We start from the raw sequence: 17,625 nt of genomic DNA on the forward strand, positions 1-17,625 counted from the left end.
CTTCTATTAGCTTCATTCATAGTAGGGTGAACCTTTCCTTTTGAATTGTTTAGGAGCCCTCAATGATAGCAATGACACCTCTTCCAACAGGTACACCGTGAAAGCTCAGTTGTATGGATAAGTCTCCGAAAATCCTCTATTAGAAGATATTACAGAACTATCTGTAAACTACAGGAAGAAAATCCAACATGGCTTCATACGTTTTTGGTCATTCATTTATTAAACTACATTACTTTAGAAAACTGTACTATCAGAACTAATGGAAACCTTACAGGTTAGTATCAAGGAATAGAAAGAGCATTGGTCTATTAAGCTTTTTTGAAAGCTTTAATTAAAACTAAAGAAAATCACAGAAAGCTAGTGTTTAAAAATGTCTGCATCCTCCTAACTTTGGCAAATATTTCTATGTAAAAATGTTTACATTAGCTCGGGTAAGTGGGCATTTTCATTTTAGTAGAATCCTACAACCTGCAGGTTAAGTTATCTTGTGAATGACATATGTACTACACCTCCCACAATCCCCATATACCGGTTAAGATTTGTTATTTTGTGATTCACTTCCTTACTTAAGAAGGGAAAATAATCATTACACCAACTGAAATCTCACTGTAGTAAATACAGCAGTATACAGGAAATTGTTATGAAGAATGATTTATCATTATCTAATGAAGATGATGTGTTTTAGAGGTTACTGTTTGCTTTCAGAGCCAAATCAAAAACGATTTTTTACAATTAACTGGCAAATGTGTTAGTTATACTCAAGACACCAGATGCCATGAAACATGTTAAATGTTCGCAATAAGCTTCACTAATTTTGCAAATTAAGTCTCTTAAAATGTTAAAGGTCATCAAGCTGAGTTATTCATCACTCCCTTACTGATTACAGAGAAACAAAATGCATTCTTTTAAAAAGAAGCACTCAGCTGTAGAAACTTTCTAATTAAACTGGTTCAAAGCATGTGCAACACGACAGTTTTGTACATGGCTTCAACATTCTAATTGACAGAAAATGCTTAGAGCTACTCTACAAATCCTCTTGGTAATGAGGCAGGGGTCAACTCTTACTACAGTGAGACTACCCCACAAAACAATTTGCTGCCATATAAAACACACAGTATAGTCTGTTTACAGTAATCTTTGAACAGGAAACAAGATGGTAGCTGTGTCACTATAGAAGATATATGTATAACAAGTTAATAATTCTAATGATTCCAGCATTGTTAAGAAAGATTACCAGCAATGCCTTCTTTCCAACAGTTATTAACATCTATGAGAATGTAGTTACTTCAAGCTTTATTTCAAATGATGCCAATAAGCACCTATGTGTTGATCAGTATTCACAATTACCAGTATTTTTATTTTCAAAACATGGACACCGTACACAATATTTTTTAGTTTTTTAACATTTCACCACAGCTAAACATCTGTCAACAGTTTCATTATAATTTATGAAAGACAGCAGTAGTAAACATATATTTTAAAAGTATACTCAGTTATGAAATTGTAACAACGGATGCTGCCCTTAAAGTAACTGCTTTAACAACAGGAAAAATATTTTTAGCTTAGCATTATGGTAAGAAGAAAAAAAAGTCTACTAATTTTTACTCAAGATGCACACACAAAAAATTAACACTGCCAACAGAGGATTTTGACTGAATACTTCTCATATGCTCAAGAGAGGAATAGTAAAGAGTAATTGACATTGGAAGTCAGAAAAGAGAACTCTGACATACAAGTCAGAAATGGCAATTTAAATGCTGTTGTATCTTGCTTAAGTATTTATATTTCTCAAGTTCACAAAAAATTCTGGATGTCAATTCTACAAATTTGCGTCACTGCTAGAACATAAAAAATGGTAACACCTGAAATAGTATTTTCCAGTGAATGAACTGTGATGAAAGTACTATTCTCTATTCCTGAATTAATATATCCAGGTCAAATTTATTACGAAAGTTTGTGCCAAAGTAAGACAGCAACTTTCCAACTTTGAGATAAACATATGGACCACCTCAGTAACGCTAAGAGAAAGAGACATAACATATTTTAGATGATGGAAATAATCCAAACTGTGGGTGGACTTGCTCATCCCTAGAAGTCCTTCTGTCTCCAAAGATTCTGTACCTTGCATATGTCCCTGCTACGGAAGAGTCCAACGTTTAAAGATATGTGGGAAGAATCCAAGTCAAAATGCCTGGGCCATAGGCCAAATAATAGGATGGTAGGCTTCAAAGACAGAAGTCCAAAACAGAAATAAAAATAAGCAAACATTTTTAAAAAAGTGAAAATAATGAAAAAGGATAAAAAGGTACAAGAAAGAAAGGTACACCTCCCTGAGCCACGGTTACTAGGAGAAGCTATCATATCACCAAATAGGATGCTATGTTTCCTGACTTAAAGGAGCATGCCATCTCAAATTTCTTCTAATAAATATGTTAAATTTCAACCATTCCTTTACTCTACAGCCAATGCTAAGTTGTATGTCATTTCAAACTTCAAAGTTAATATTTACAATGCAAAATAATTTCAAAAGCTTTAGATGTTACACACCTACCTGATGCACCTGTTTTATCTTTATTCTCAACTGATGCATTTTTACTTTTCATAAAATCTTCAAGTTCATCATAATGTACAATACAAAGCCGTCTCTCAATCTGGTATAGCAAAGCAGGACACATGTATATAAACAATTCAGGAGATATTGGAGAGCTGGTTTCCAGACCATAGAACCGTAGCAGCTGGGTAACATTTAAGCACTGCAAGCGAATTGTACAGACAAATTAAATATGAAAGCAACTATTTCATTAAAAACTACAGTTATGGAAAATTTTGTGTATTATTTGAGAACACAAACAGAAAGTAGAAACTCTGGCCCACAACGTTCCACCAGCATGGTGGAATGTCTAAGCTGATCTAAGTGGTTTATGAGGGTAAAGAAACAATAAAAAAATCTGCACTACAAACTCAGTCTCCAAACACCTATATAATTTTTGACAAATATCAATGAAACTGAATTTCCATATTCTTTACCATTACATAGTACAAGTAATGAAGAAAGAGCAACAGGAAAGGAGTGGAAGGACATAAATCCAGAATAGCTTTTCTAACACTTTTCTTTACCTACCAAACTTTTGTGTTTGGAGTTTCACTTTTTAATTCCATTTAAAACCTCAAACTTGGCACTCACTCCATCCTTTCCTAGCCCGACTTCTAGTTCAAAACCATGATATCAAAATGTCCTGCTTCTGTAGTTAACTGTAAGGGGGAAAGGAAAGTATATCTGGTATATATGGACCTGGCAGAAGAAATGGATGCTCAAGGGAGCAATGTGAGAGCTCATACCGAGCACAGTGCTACAGAAGTTACATCTACATTGCTTCACAATCTCTTAGGACAAAGAAATTAGAAGCATGTTGAAAAGGTGCAAGTGTTTCTTTTAGGAAAGAGTCTCTGTACAGTTTCAAAAAATGTTAATAATCTCAGATTCAGAAAGAAGACCAAAAAAGGGGTGTGTGGGGGAAGTATTCATGAATACTGGGAAGGGAAAAAAACCCCACCTATAAGCAGGTTATCCTAGAAAGCTTTACGTATCTCCTTTATACAGATAAATAGGCAAGAAGAGAGAGATCTCAGAAAAAATATGGTATGCGCAGACAGAAATGAAAACCCATAAAGCAAAACTCAAAACTGTGGCAGTGACCTTTAGCATTTTCACTCTACTGTCCTTATTACACAAAAGTTGCAAACATGCTTCTGCATTATTTGTGGGCATGCACCTCCAATTATTATGTAACAACAGCGAAAGTGAATTTAGTGGTTCTCCATCTCATACTCACCTCTTCACGATCACGTTCATCTTCGTTATGATCCTTATGACTACGTGTCGAAAAAATAGCATGTTTTCTTACACTAATCTTCTTATGAGGTGCCTCTCGCTTGCTGGTATGGTGGTGTCCATCCTCATTACTTAAGCTGGAATCTTGATGTCCATGACTAGCAGAACGATCACTACTGTGTTCATGATGGTGTACATGCAAGTGAGATGCATCATGTATATGATCATGTTTATGAACTCGATTGTGCTCATACTGATCACTGGGGTCATGATCTGGGGCATAATCCCGTGTAGCATTTCCTGAAGTCTCACTGATCTTCTTTTGCTTCTTCTTCTGTTTCCATTGTTTTCTTTCTGGCTGATCCTGAGTCGTGTTTGTCTCTGTTGAAGGTTCATGGTTCTGTTCTCCATGTTCACTATGACTAACTGAATCATTACGAGAATGATGTGTACCATTACGGTCATGATGATGTAGACGAGGGTGGTGATGACGGTGATGGCGACTCTGGTCATGAATGTGTTTGCCATCATCTTTTACTGATGGCACTACTGCATGTCTCTCAGGGTCACATTTATGATTTCTCTTTGCAGCCATACCAATCATGGTTTGGTTTTCTGAATCTGAGTGGCTATGAGGATGGTTATGAGAGTGAGAATGCTTTCCTTCCTGTACTTCTAAAGCATATAAGTGAGAAACATGATCATGGCCAATATCATCATGATTTATCATCACTACTTTTACCTCTCCTAAACCAAGGCTTATTAACAGTTTTTCCAGGCCAAAAAAAGATAATCTTCCATTTTCACCATAACGATCAAAAATCTTTTCAATGTAGTATTTTTGTTCATTTTCAGCTTCCAACGTTGAAAATTTACTCGGCATAGATTCTGTTCCTCCATTCTGTAAGTAGGATTCATTTGAGATCTGATAGTCATTATGGTAGTGTGCACGTTCCTCTTTATGTCTATCTCCATGGCAATGATTGCACTGATGAAAGACAAATGTCAGCAAACAAATGATGCAAAATTTTGTGTGCATGTGTACCTTCATCTCTGTTTCCTACAAGAAATACAAGGGGAAGCGCTTAAGTATAAAAGCAATCTCAACATTTGTACTACATGAGTATCAGTCTGGTACTTACTCGTACCAACTGAGTGACTCTCCAATCTTTTTAGATATTGGTGTTAACAGAGTAACAATTGCAGTATTTTTACTGTAGAAATTGTATTAATTTACTTTTCTTATCCAACAGTAAGACAGGCTCTGTGTATTTTAGAGATGCAGTCTTACATACCATACTTACAGGAGGCAGTTACAAGAAAAAGATCAGCATTTAGTCAGTCATAACAGAACATTTTTGTGTATGTTTTCAGAGGCATCTATGCTTATGATAACCTATAATATGGAAAATCTTGTTAAAACACAAGTTATGAAAGAATAAAAATCATTTAAAAGCAATAATACTGTATTTTGTTATTTATGGGAATGACAGACAGATAATACCATTGCAAACTGACACATCATTTCTTATCTGCTGCTAAAATACCTCCAACTAAACACACACACACTGCACAATTCCCTATTTTGATAAGCAATTAATGATTAAAGTTGTCATTAACCAACTTCAATATATTTCTTAAATGTTTGTATTTTTAGTACTTTTTACTTACAGGAGTTTACTGATTTCAAAGGTCTACATGGATGTTATTTAAAAACAGTTGTTTATGCAACTCAAAAATGCTGACACACCTTAGCTCAAAGCAGTTAGTACTGATTTTTAGAAATTACATCATCTAGATTATGTGGTTTTCAATGTAGCATTAAACATAAGAAACTTACTATTCAACATCAGATAATGAAGAGGACACTGCAGAAGTCTATCTTGTGATCATAGTTGAAAATAATTAACTACTTTACAAAATATGACAACTTAATTTTGTTTACATCTGCTAGCAAAAAAATATATAAAACCAGAATAATTATTATAAAAGAAACTTTTAAGAAAAAAAAAAATCCAAGTTTATGTAAAAATGTTATCAAACTAGAAAGCTAAAGATAGGCCAAGAACTGTACTCTATAACTGCTAGTTCCTAGAGACTTATTTTGGGTAAAGAACAACCTGTAAAACACATTAAAAAAAAAAAAAAAATCATTTAAACACTGCCAGGGTTTTCTAGCAACACTTAATTTGTTCTGTTTGGTACCAAGCCAAGTAAAATGTGTCACGTTTACAGCAGTTCTGCTAGATACATGTAGTAGATAACCAAGCCCTCCATCAGCAAAGGAGAAGACAACAAAAAAAAAGCAGCACAGAGCTTCCCAATCAATCTGAACAGTTGAATGACTATTTTGAACAGTTTGAGTTGACTAAAATAGACAAAGGAAACAAGTACAGAAGTAGGGCTTTTTACACACAACCAGTTAAATTTAGAATATGACTGAGAAGGAAATGAGAGCTGAGAGAAAGAATAAGGACAGAGCTCCATCCACCCTGCTTTCTGTATACTCAGATGCTACCAAAACACTGCAGCAAATGCAAAGATGTAAAGTTACAGGAGAACAGGTCAAGTATGCTTTAATCTCTCTTTTTACACTGAAAGCAGTTTTAGTTCCTTATGTGCACCTTGACTAGGGCTGCAACTGACCCTACATTCAGAAAGATGTGAGTGACGTGGTCAACACATCCTAAAATGCTACTGACTTTCACTCAAGAGATGGTGAATTTATTTGTCCTTCTCAAGCCTACTCCAGCTGCTACCTAAAGGTCAGGAAAGTACTTTGCAGCAAGCCACAAACATTTAAGTCCATCTTAATTTCTTACAATACTAGCTTGATGTTTTCTGCTTAAGCACTTGCAACCATATTACTGCACACATTTAAAAAAAAAAAAAAAATCTTTTGGAAGCTCCTATACTCGCAACAGGTTGACAGAGAAGAGGAATCAAAGGCAAAAAAGGAAAGGGCTACCTTTTAATGACTTTATAGATCAAATAAATGAGTTAACACAGAAGACTAGGGAAAAAGTTTTTCCTGTTAACCTGTACAAATACAAGGTGAAAATTAACTTTTTACTTTTCAAACGCTTGCAAGATTAATAAAAAGCAGAACTCTCTTTTGCAATACCAACCCAGTTACGAATGTAAAATCAGAAGAATAACTGTCAAATGGAGGCATTTGCATCAAAATTATTCTAGGGACATCAGATCGGTCAATGGGTACTCATTGCATACTACTGTTCTATTTTTATAAACAACTATTCAGTCATCAGCCTGGAATGACCACAGTTTGTCTCCAGTTAAATCAGTAACTGGAACGTAGGTGATTGAAGGGCTGTGACAAACCTTTTCAAGTAAACTAGTAAGAGTTCATCCCCAAAATTCACCGAGATATTATTTTCACATAGTCTTTCTCACTCATGGACTCTATTTAAGGCATCCTTAATGTTCTTATAAATATATCACTGGGATTAGTACAGAAACATTAAAAACATCTCAGAGCACCTTCCAGAAGCTTCTTCCATTCTCCTTTGAGGAAAGAGGCAAGTACAGAGTTGTTACTGGAGAAGTAGGAAGAATCATGTTGCAAATCTTTATCTAAGAGTCACTGGACTGAGTCAACCCTCAGATTCCATGATTGTCTGGAAACTCACTCCATAACCTTTAAATAAAGAACATATGCCCTTTCTCACACAGGCTCAGAACCCAGGCTCTGTGACTTACATCATCCCAGGAAGCAGAAACGTTCTGGCAGTAAGTAAAGGTATCGGATCAGGAGTATGGCTGGTGACAGATCAACAGAGCTCCACATTTCTATAGGAATATGCTGACTTCCATAAACTGAGGATTTACAGTGTTGAATGTTACTTAATGCGAAGAGCAGGGTCAGGATCTGGAATAAGCACTTTAAGGTAAGACAAATGAACGCCCTGGGAGAAAGATTAACTTACATATGCTTGCACAGAAGACGCCAGCAACGGGTAAGTACACGCAGTGTACTGTGATGCTCTAGCAAATTGTTCAGTATCTTTTTAACTTCAGTTTCTCAGTACTGAAAACAGCATCTCAAGTTTAAGTAAAATTTAGTTACTCAAAGGATACTACTTTTGTAGGTAAGACACCTTTTCTTCCCCTTTGCCACATAATGGTAATATAACCAGAACAAGCAAAGTCCAATTATTCTTATTTAAACAAGCACGATACAGACTAAAATATCTCTACCAGGAAATTCATGACTAAAGCATGATCATAATCCTTTTCACAACTTCATGATCTTTTTCATGTGACTGTCTCATACAATACTACTAATACATTACTTTGAAACTTCAGTCATGCATCCCTAATTGTGGTGTTCAGCTTTGAATGGTACCTTTTCTCTATGCCCTAATGGTTAAAATTGTTTGTAACCTATGATTCATTGCTGAAATACAACAGCTGAGCAGTATCAGACCAATTTCAAAATCAGTTAGATGTCTCACTATTTTCAATTAAAATACTAATAACCCTAGCACAATCTTTTTAATCTTCTATTACATAATCTTCTGTATCTTCTACTGTAATTCTTGTTACAGAACAAAGATGCTTACAAAAAAAATGCACCCATCGTAAAAAGCCTCAAACAGAACAACTGTTAAGAGTTGATTTTTTTTTTTTTTTTTTAAACAAGCTTCATCACTCTCTAGGCAATTATAAACAGCTGTCATCTTTAACCTGTCAGGCAGTATTCGTATGTACAAAATACCGGAAAGCTGAAGTCCAAATTCTATACATTTCAGTGGCACAGAATTGTATATAGCTGATCTCAATATAAGAACATTAAGACTCTCAAATCCCTTCAAAAGAATACGGAAGGGCAGCCTGAGGACAAGGCTACACCGAAGTTTAAAAAGATTCTGCCTGTTACCGCTGGTCAGACTTTGCCTTACTTTATTCTCTCATTTGATTCCCTGCTGCCTCCCCTCCTTCCCTCCACAGCTCAGTGATGGCTGGGCACCCAAAAGGGGGAGACATAAGGGAAAACATCTTCTAGCTTATGTGGTGGGTAAGAAACTACAGCACCCGTAGGCCAGAGCTGGAAATAACAGCAACTACTACTTTTCATTGAACTGCAAACAAGAACAAGACAAGTTTTTCAGGACATACTCAGGCAGTGGAACAACCACACCCTAAGTCAAGCTTCAAAGTTAGAACGAAGGTATAAATTCACAGTGGGTAAGACAAACAGTTCTGCCACACCGACTGACATGTCAGAAATCGCACACAGTGCTGCCAAATGCACCCCCTCCTCACTCATCAATGCAAGCAAGCAATTCATACTAGAGGCAGTGCTGATTGCATCTCCATATACAAGGTTTTAAAATCAGAGGCTTGAGGTCAAAGTACCTGAGCAGTTCATCAGCAGAGAGTTATGTTTTCTGTATGGAAAACTCACAATATCTCTATGCTAAACCATGGTCTGCCTATGGTGTTCCATCTATTACACTCAGTGCACCTCTGATGAAAGGTGTTGGGCTTTTTTAAAGCCTTTTTCATTCAATTTCCCTCAGATTCCTGAAACTTCTCCACAGCGCCTACTGTTTCAACTGATCTTCTTTTATAGCACTTTATTTTTGAGAAGACTTCATTTAAAGCCTGGAATATGAACACTGATTTTGGGGAACATTTTTGTTTATGTATCCCCAACTGCTTCACTCAAACTAGAAAACTAGTCCAATAGTTTTAATGATTTAAAACAATAGTTTTAATAATTTAAAACAAACCTTGATTCAAATCATGTGGTCATACAAAATTCAAACTCAGCGGAAAGTCACATCTAACATTTTAGTGGTTACTACATCTTTTTTTTTAGTATACAATGCTGAATACAATATTTTAAGTGCCCAACTTTCCTTGCCTCACCGTTTTTCCTGTCTGCTTCCAACAATTTTAATAACCTGAAATATTTATAACATTAATACACTAGATTTCTCCCCTTCCCATGCTTCTTCCCACATTATTTTAGTTTCTCTCCCTTTTTGTTCAACTTTCTTTTCTTGCTTTCTCTGAAGAATGCTGTGCCCTTTTTTTTGCTATCTGCAGGAGAGATCTTTGAAAACCATCTTTGACTCCTCTAAGTAGTTACTCAGCTTGAATGCCACAATGACTAAAGTGCCGTAGCAAGACTTCATGGGCAATCAGAATTTTCACGCCAAACAAAAATACCAAACACATGCTTCAGCTAAGACAAAACCAAAAGGTATTTAAAATACAAACAAAGCAATATTCATATCAAACTAAGATATTCTCTATTCAGCACTGAAAAGTTAAGCACTTATGTAATTCATTTCTATTAAGAACTGCTCAGAGTAATAGCTCTGAGAAATGGATTTTTTTAAAAAAAAAAAGAGAAGAGAGAAATATTCTTGAAATAAAGCTACTGACTACATAAAGACAGTTTTTCTTACAATTCCTGAAAATTAAAATTATTTCTTATATTGCAGGTATTTACTCCAATGTGCATGCAGGAGAGATTCCTGCAGCCTGTCACCACTTCCACTCCAGTGACTGTGCAATATTTCATACTAATATTCAGTTCAAAAAAAGGCTGGAGTCTGAAAATCCAAATGAACCTACTCTTTATTACCTAAATTTCAAGTTTTTAACAATGTCAGAATATAAAGTCCTATTAATCTAGCACATCTTTTTAAGATAAATGATCTAATAACATTTATTAATGTGAAATTAATATATTGCTGTTACCAAAAGACACTTTAAGAAAACCATAAAAGCATTTAATTAAGTAATAATCTCATTTTGTTGTATCAGTTTTAAGCTGACATTAGCTTCTGGATATACAAATAGAAAAACATACTACAGATCTAAAAAGTTACAATTAACAATTTCTAACTTTATTTCTCACCCATCTCCTGTATTTTCTTCCCTCTTCAATTTCAGTGAAACACGTTTGTGGATTTAAGTAAAACTCATTCATTTGAAAATCTACAGCTCAGTAGGAGGGGCACTTTGTAATAACAGACCATTAACTAATTGATCCAAGTCATATTTGCTATGTTAATACCAGATAAGACTTAAATAGTACAGAAAGCATTTATGCACAACTGAACATACCATGAAAATTTTTTAAAAATCTGAAATGTGAAGTATTTGAAATGCTAAGATCCCAAGCATACTAGAAAATGATCCTAAACTAACACGGTAGCAATCTACTAGCTCAGTTATCCAGAAAGGAGCATTTATTTTATTTTGAACAGAAAAACACTGGACAGCCACCTTCACAAGGATAGTTCTTTGTAAGAAATAGCTGAGTACAGGATCCTTTTCAGAGCTCAAAAGAATATAAAACCATCACAACAGTTGGAAGTTCTACAAGTATTAGTTCTTCTTACCAACAATTAATTTTCAGTCTTTCATATATAAACTGAATGTAGTCCATAAAACATCTACTAATGCACAAAATTTATAACGGAGCAGGTCTGATTTTGTGCCAATAGTCTACTGTTCAATTAGGTCCTATTAAGATAACAAGTGCTTGGAAGAATGAAATACTTGAAAAGATGAACCAGTTACACCTGCATTTTAATATTTTTTCTACCGAAAGTAAGCAAGTATTTTTGTTAGAACTAAGGATGAAGTTCAACAAATATTTTAAGATGGTGTTGCACTTAAAGGAGTGGTCCTGCCCTCCCCCACTGCTTCATTCATTCATTCCCATGCCCACAAAACCATTTTTGTATAGCAGCACATTTGTTTGCTGATCCGTTCACTATGCAGCTGTACAACTAGATTCTGCTGAAAAATAGCCTAGAGAAAGAAAAAAAAAAAAGGTTATTTTTAAGACACATTGCTTTTCCTATCTGGTTCACTGTGCAGCTGCACAAACACCACAGTCCACATGAAAAAGAGTAACCTTGCATTTGGTGGCAACACCAGCTTACAGATTTGGTTGATCTGCAGCCTAACAGAGTATTTTGGCTACAGCACAAATAAAACAACTGGCTACCTCAAAGCATACTCAAATATTTAACACTGAAAAAACCAGCAGTGGTCAAATTTCCTAATGAAGGCCATTTAAGAATAATTTCTCCAACTTTCCCCTCAACATAGAATATAATAATGTTTGCAATAAAGTGTTAAAACCAGTTGCAGTGTTTTTCCTATAACTTAAACCATTACACCTATTTCAGCCTTGTGCTATGTTAAAATACTTGCAGCATGTTAAAAGGCATTAAAGACATCTCTCTGATATGTGCTTGATTCCTACACTATCACAATAAAAAAAAACCTCTCTATCACAGCTACAATCTAAAAAGGAATTATGCGTGTCTACTACTAAGCTGATGACTTCTCTCACTTAAAAAAAAATAAATTTACAAAACCAATCAAGTATAAAAGTCCATTGAAAAATGGGACTAAGACATGTTTCTTTTACATGTGCTATGCCAAATTAGTGCCTGGCAGATTAAGATCGTTGAAGTCCCTTCCTAGAATTTAGAGGTTGCAAACTTTTTACTTGACAACATATACCATTGATCCAAATCTCTGTTTTTAAATAGGAGATTTAAGTAATGAACCACTGTCACAGACTTTTATAAGGCCCTCTGTAAGCATGCCATTCAAATTCTTCTTAGCAAATTAATTCTGTCAGAGTACAAACCAAGAGAACTACTATGCTTCTTAAGCAAGAATACAGCCTTCTTTTCCTATGGGCATAAAGGAAATTTGGGAGACAACAGGCAACTACTGGAACCGCTCACATCTTGAGTTAGTGGGTTCCCAAAGCTGTCTTTGTTCAATAATTGTGGGAGACAAAAGTGTTAGCAAAGACATCTCAGCAGATTCAGAAGTAACACCAGTCTGATGTGTGACAAAGTTGTACATATTTCAACATGCAGATCCACCAAGAAAATACCCAGCTGAACCAAGATGTGTAATTTTCATCACATTACAAGTAAGACCTCAACAGAAGTCATAACATTGCCCAACTCTCATTTATTTAAGCCATGAGTATTGTTAAAGATCTACGTGGCTATCCATTACATGTAGCCACACATTACATGTGTGATGATTGAGGCAACCATTCAAACTGATACAAATACTGACTGGCTTCAAAAATCACTCACCACAAACTACTAGCCTTTCTTAACAAGATATTAAAGCAACTTTGAATAGACACAATTTTGATGCAAATGAATAAAAATGTAATATTTAATACCCAATATTACTCTTACTGCAAGATTAGGCACAGAAAAGGTAAAAAAGGAAGCAGAATCCTTACAGCCTTAACCTAAAATGCAAGCAGAGATGTCTTCTTAGCCAATCAAATTAAAAATACTGAAATATTTTCTGAAATACAGAAATCTTAAAAATACAATTATGTATATGTATTTCCCTGTGTCCACCACCTTGCAAGCGCAGGTACATTCGAATAGCAGCACAGGCAAGCAAGGTCAGATATTATGGAAAGTGACACTGTGTTACCAGGTTTTCTAAAACTACATTACAGTTAGGTATTTCTAACCTAGACTATGTTGTGTTGCATTATAATTTGATCTAGTATCAAATTGCTTTTTTTTAAAAGCAAAACTTTCCTTTTAAAGTAACTATAATTCAGCACATTCTTCTTCTAGTACGTCTCCTGAAATGTGGATGCTCCCCTATCATTTTCCTTGAGTGTCACCACATTTTCTTCCTTTCATTATAATTTTAATTATACGGATTTTCTGAACTAATTGCTGATTCGATTCAATACTATTGTGGTCACCATCCTTCTCAGTGGGATCACTAGGACATTAATGTTTCCTGTGTCACTCCCTGGATCACTGACATCTTTCATCTTCATTATTGTTTTACCTTGCTATTGGGGCTTTCTTCATTTTACATTATTCTATTACTTCTCAACACTCTATGTAATTTCTAGAATGCATTTCTGTAAAGAAAAAACACTTTTTATCAGGAACCCACTACTTTGATACATCATCCCAGTTACCTAAAACCTGTCAATTTTAGTTAATAAGCAAGTGAACCAACTTCTTGTGATTTTTCCAGTATTAAAATTTAAAATTGTTTCTACTGTCATACTGTGGTATAAGAAACAGCTTAAAAAAAAAAGGGGAGCTACTTGCTGTCTCTAACATATAACACAAGTGATCAGTAAGGGTATCTCAAAAGAAATCCAGTATTTTAGAAGAACAAGACCATCCTGAGTAATCAAGAGGCACATTCTGCAAAGGGTGGTATGAAACATTTGTACGTTTTCTCTTTTTGATGAACAGAAACGGTTTGGCAGCCTGCCACTGAAATTAAGGGTTATTAAATTTCTGAGATGTTTTATGCTCTTTGCCACTGATAGCTGAAACCAAATGAAAACTGGACTCTACCTGTAAAATCAAGGGGTCAATAGTCAGTTGTGACCATTACTTCAACTTCAAAAATATTTAAGATTCACAGAATGTAAACATGAGTTTCTGTAACAAACACTTCATTATTCCATGGATAGTGGAGTCAACATTTTCTGTTTAAAATATCCTCCCTCCTTCTCCCTCCTTTTGTTACTGTAATTGACAGTACATCACCCCCTTCCAGAGTCCGCTGAGCACATCATAGTCAGATTACAAAATACTTGACTGTGATCATACTAAAGTTTTCCAAAGTAAATGCATTATGTGATTAGGCGTGCACATCTTTTCTACAAAATCAAGTCACTTAAAACTACTGTATTTCAAATTATGTGTTTAACTAATTAACAAACTACAAAACGGACTTGCGGTAGAAGGCATCTTAAACCACCAGGGTAAACTGACAGAAACCCATCAAACTGATACACATCAGCACAATTACAACCTACTGGAAGAACCAGTTAAGAATCAAGAGAGTTACAGTCCATCTACAGCTCCAAACATATTTTATTTTTAACATCTAGAATAGCTTGGTTTAAAACATCATTAAACATAAGCAGTATGAGAATTTAACCCTGAGAACAGACAAACTTTTGATACCAGTTTACCACAGCTGAAAATACCTACACAACTGTGCTGTTAAAAGAGTTTGAGGCTTTACTTTTCTTATTTCTAGACGCACAACAGTTTCTTGTGAATCCTCGGATCCTCTTCGTAGCCATTTAAGTTTTCACGGTTTCTAGTCATTAGAATAACATGCTGTCTCCTAGCAGGCCACCTTACTGCCAGGTTAAGAAGCTGAAATACTTCAATACATAGGTTGCTTATTTGGCACTCAAACCTGTGTCTGGCATCCATATCTAGCTAATGCTATGTTTGCAATATAGGGGGTAATCATATAACCTGATGTCTGAATAATAAAGGTTGAAATACCTTTTTTTAGAAATTTGGCAAGGCTAACAATGTATCTTATTTTTGGTCAATATAACTGTATCCTCAAGGCAAAGCACAACAAATAAGCAAAAACACTAAAAAATATTTTCCTGTCTGATAAGCTAAGTTCACTATTTACAAATTTCTGATTAAACTACATGTACTTTCTAGTATTCATCTTTAACTTTTGTAATCTAAATGTAATTGCTTAAAAAGTATATTGCTGGTAATAGGACTGTGAGGTAGAAATGTTCAGAATCATGCTTTGCTTATTGTCAAGAAAAGTAAAACCAAAGCAAACCGTAACTGCACATACAGAATAGAAAACAGCAAAGCACATGAGGTGTTTCAGTTCCTCATATGTACCTCATACATACTTCACTATTATTCAACCACTGCTTGGAACTACTGCATGACATATTTGATAAGATATGGGAAAAAAATCAGAAAAAAAATGTATTGTTTCATAGTTAAAATACATTCCTTTTATTTGAAGAATATGCTCCTCTCAATGTTTCGCTTTAGGAATAATTTGTTTATAAAATGTAATAAATCCTCCGCCTTTCATGTCCACATTCTGAATTTAATGTTAACAATTAAGCTACAAGTAAGAGAGAAAATTCCAGTAAATTAATTTATTTCTAGAAACTCTCAGAATTTTCCTTAAAGAAGTGACAATTTGCCTTTTTCAATATTGGTACTATTTTAAGAACTCAACAACAGTACATTGTCTTATTCCAAAACACCATTTTGATTTGTCCGCAGTCCAATTAACAAGAAAAACTCCATTAAAATATTAAATCCATACATTTTTAAGGGTTTCTTGGCTTAAACTATACCGCAATTAAACTATGAGAGGTGTTCCTATGCATCAAAGGCTTAAAAGTACCATAATGATGCACTCTTTTCATTAGACAAATGCAGCCACTTAGCACTGACAAAAGAGAAGTTTCTATGGGGAATGCAAGACAAAGTACGGTCTTCAAAGACAGTGAAAGTATTTTTACATCACCTAGCATAACTGTTTACTGCAATTAATTTGAACCACAAAGTTTGATACAAAGAAAACAGTAGTGAGTAATAATAATTTGCTATAGTTGCTGCATTCTTATTAAAGGATCTCATCTTAATCCAATCTTTTAAGAGTCAGCATAAAACACTCACATTCCTCTCCCTACTATGGAACACATATAGTTAGCAAAAGCCAGCATGAGAATTTTTGCCCAGAGCCATTAAAAATGAAGTTCTGCTGGGACTCTGTACCTTACACTGCAAGACGCAGATGTATAAATTTAGACTACACACTTTACAAAACTCAATCTTTTACCTGTAGTACAAAGAAAGTAACTATAAAAAAAAATGGTTTAGCATGGGAGGAAATTTGGGCTGTTTTTTCTTAGATAACATGCAAACAAAAGTCTAGAATATATTATAAGCATTAAGAAATTAGCTATGGGCATATTACAATAAAAAGCTAGATTTTTTTTTTTATATACATCCTTCGGCACCTATGGTATATTTACTGAATATATAGTACAAGTCTTGAAAGCAACTGGATAATTCAAGCACTGTTAATATATAATACAATACCTCTGCTAGACAATTGCCTCAATATGCAGTTCAGAACAGGAATGACAGAAAGTCTATCCTGTTTACGTATCATATCAGACATCAAATAAATGGGAATAGTTTATTTTTAGCATAAAAATGTAGCAATGCAATGCTACCACATTATTTGGACTGCAACCAAGTAGCATATTTCTTGTTTTAATGTAAACTAGTGTAATTTAGAATTGTACTTTTAGGCTGAGATATTGTCTTCTATAGACATTCAGGTCAGCAATAAATAAAATGCTTCTGTGTTCTGCAAACAGAACTAGCCAATAAATATGGCCTAAATGATATGGTTTGCATTTCATGGAGTAAGTGTACTTATCACGGCAGAGGAGTCCTGATGAAAAGAGGTCTTTACAGGAATGGATTACAGAAATTGCATAGAGCCTTGAGAAGTAACGTAATGATCAGTTAAAACATGGAGTACGATATTCCATTTGACAGCAAAGAAGCTCTCCTGGACTGCTCTGTGGTATGAATGGAATGGAACGAAGTAGTGCCTACAGTGGCAAAATAAGTCTTAGTCAGACTTAGATGCATACCTGCTCACTATTCCTCCTTATAGGAAACAGTTGTGGTATTATTAGTTATTCTGCAAGGTGAGTTAAACTCAACTTTCAGTTGTACAAATGACATGGTTACTATCATGAACAACCTTAGAACCAGTCATCCTGGGATACAGTACTACTCAGCCCTGCTTAAAATGCAAGTCAATATTAACAAAGATAGAAATGGTACTTAAAAAAATCCACATCAAGAATCACATTGAGTAACACCGATTTGAGGAGACTACCTTGGAGATTACATAGATTTTTTCCTTTGTTTTGCTTTGATACTCCAACCTAAGTACAGCTG

At 34.9% G+C, this 17,625-nt stretch overlaps 1 protein-coding gene across 1 annotated transcript in view; it reads right to left on the minus strand.

Moving 5' to 3' along the window:
* The window catches only part of SLC39A10 (solute carrier family 39 member 10), a gene marked incomplete at its 3' end in the record, with an annotated part of 63,789 nt that overhangs the window by 17,027 nt on the left and 29,137 nt on the right, over positions 1-17,625 (minus strand). Inside the window, exons 3-4 of the mRNA XM_082001718.1 lie at positions 3,834-4,892; positions 2,552-2,753 (exon numbers count right to left, since the gene is read on the minus strand). Coding sequence (XP_081857844.1) covers positions 2,552-2,753; positions 3,834-4,883 — 1,252 coding nt within the window. The 5' untranslated portion in view covers positions 4,884-4,892. The remainder of the gene's footprint in view (positions 1-2,551; positions 2,754-3,833; positions 4,893-17,625) is intronic.

Source organism: Phaethon aethereus (genome assembly GCF_964289735.1).
Source record: "Phaethon aethereus genome assembly, chromosome: 6".
NCBI lineage: Eukaryota > Metazoa > Chordata > Aves > Phaethontiformes > Phaethontidae > Phaethon > Phaethon aethereus.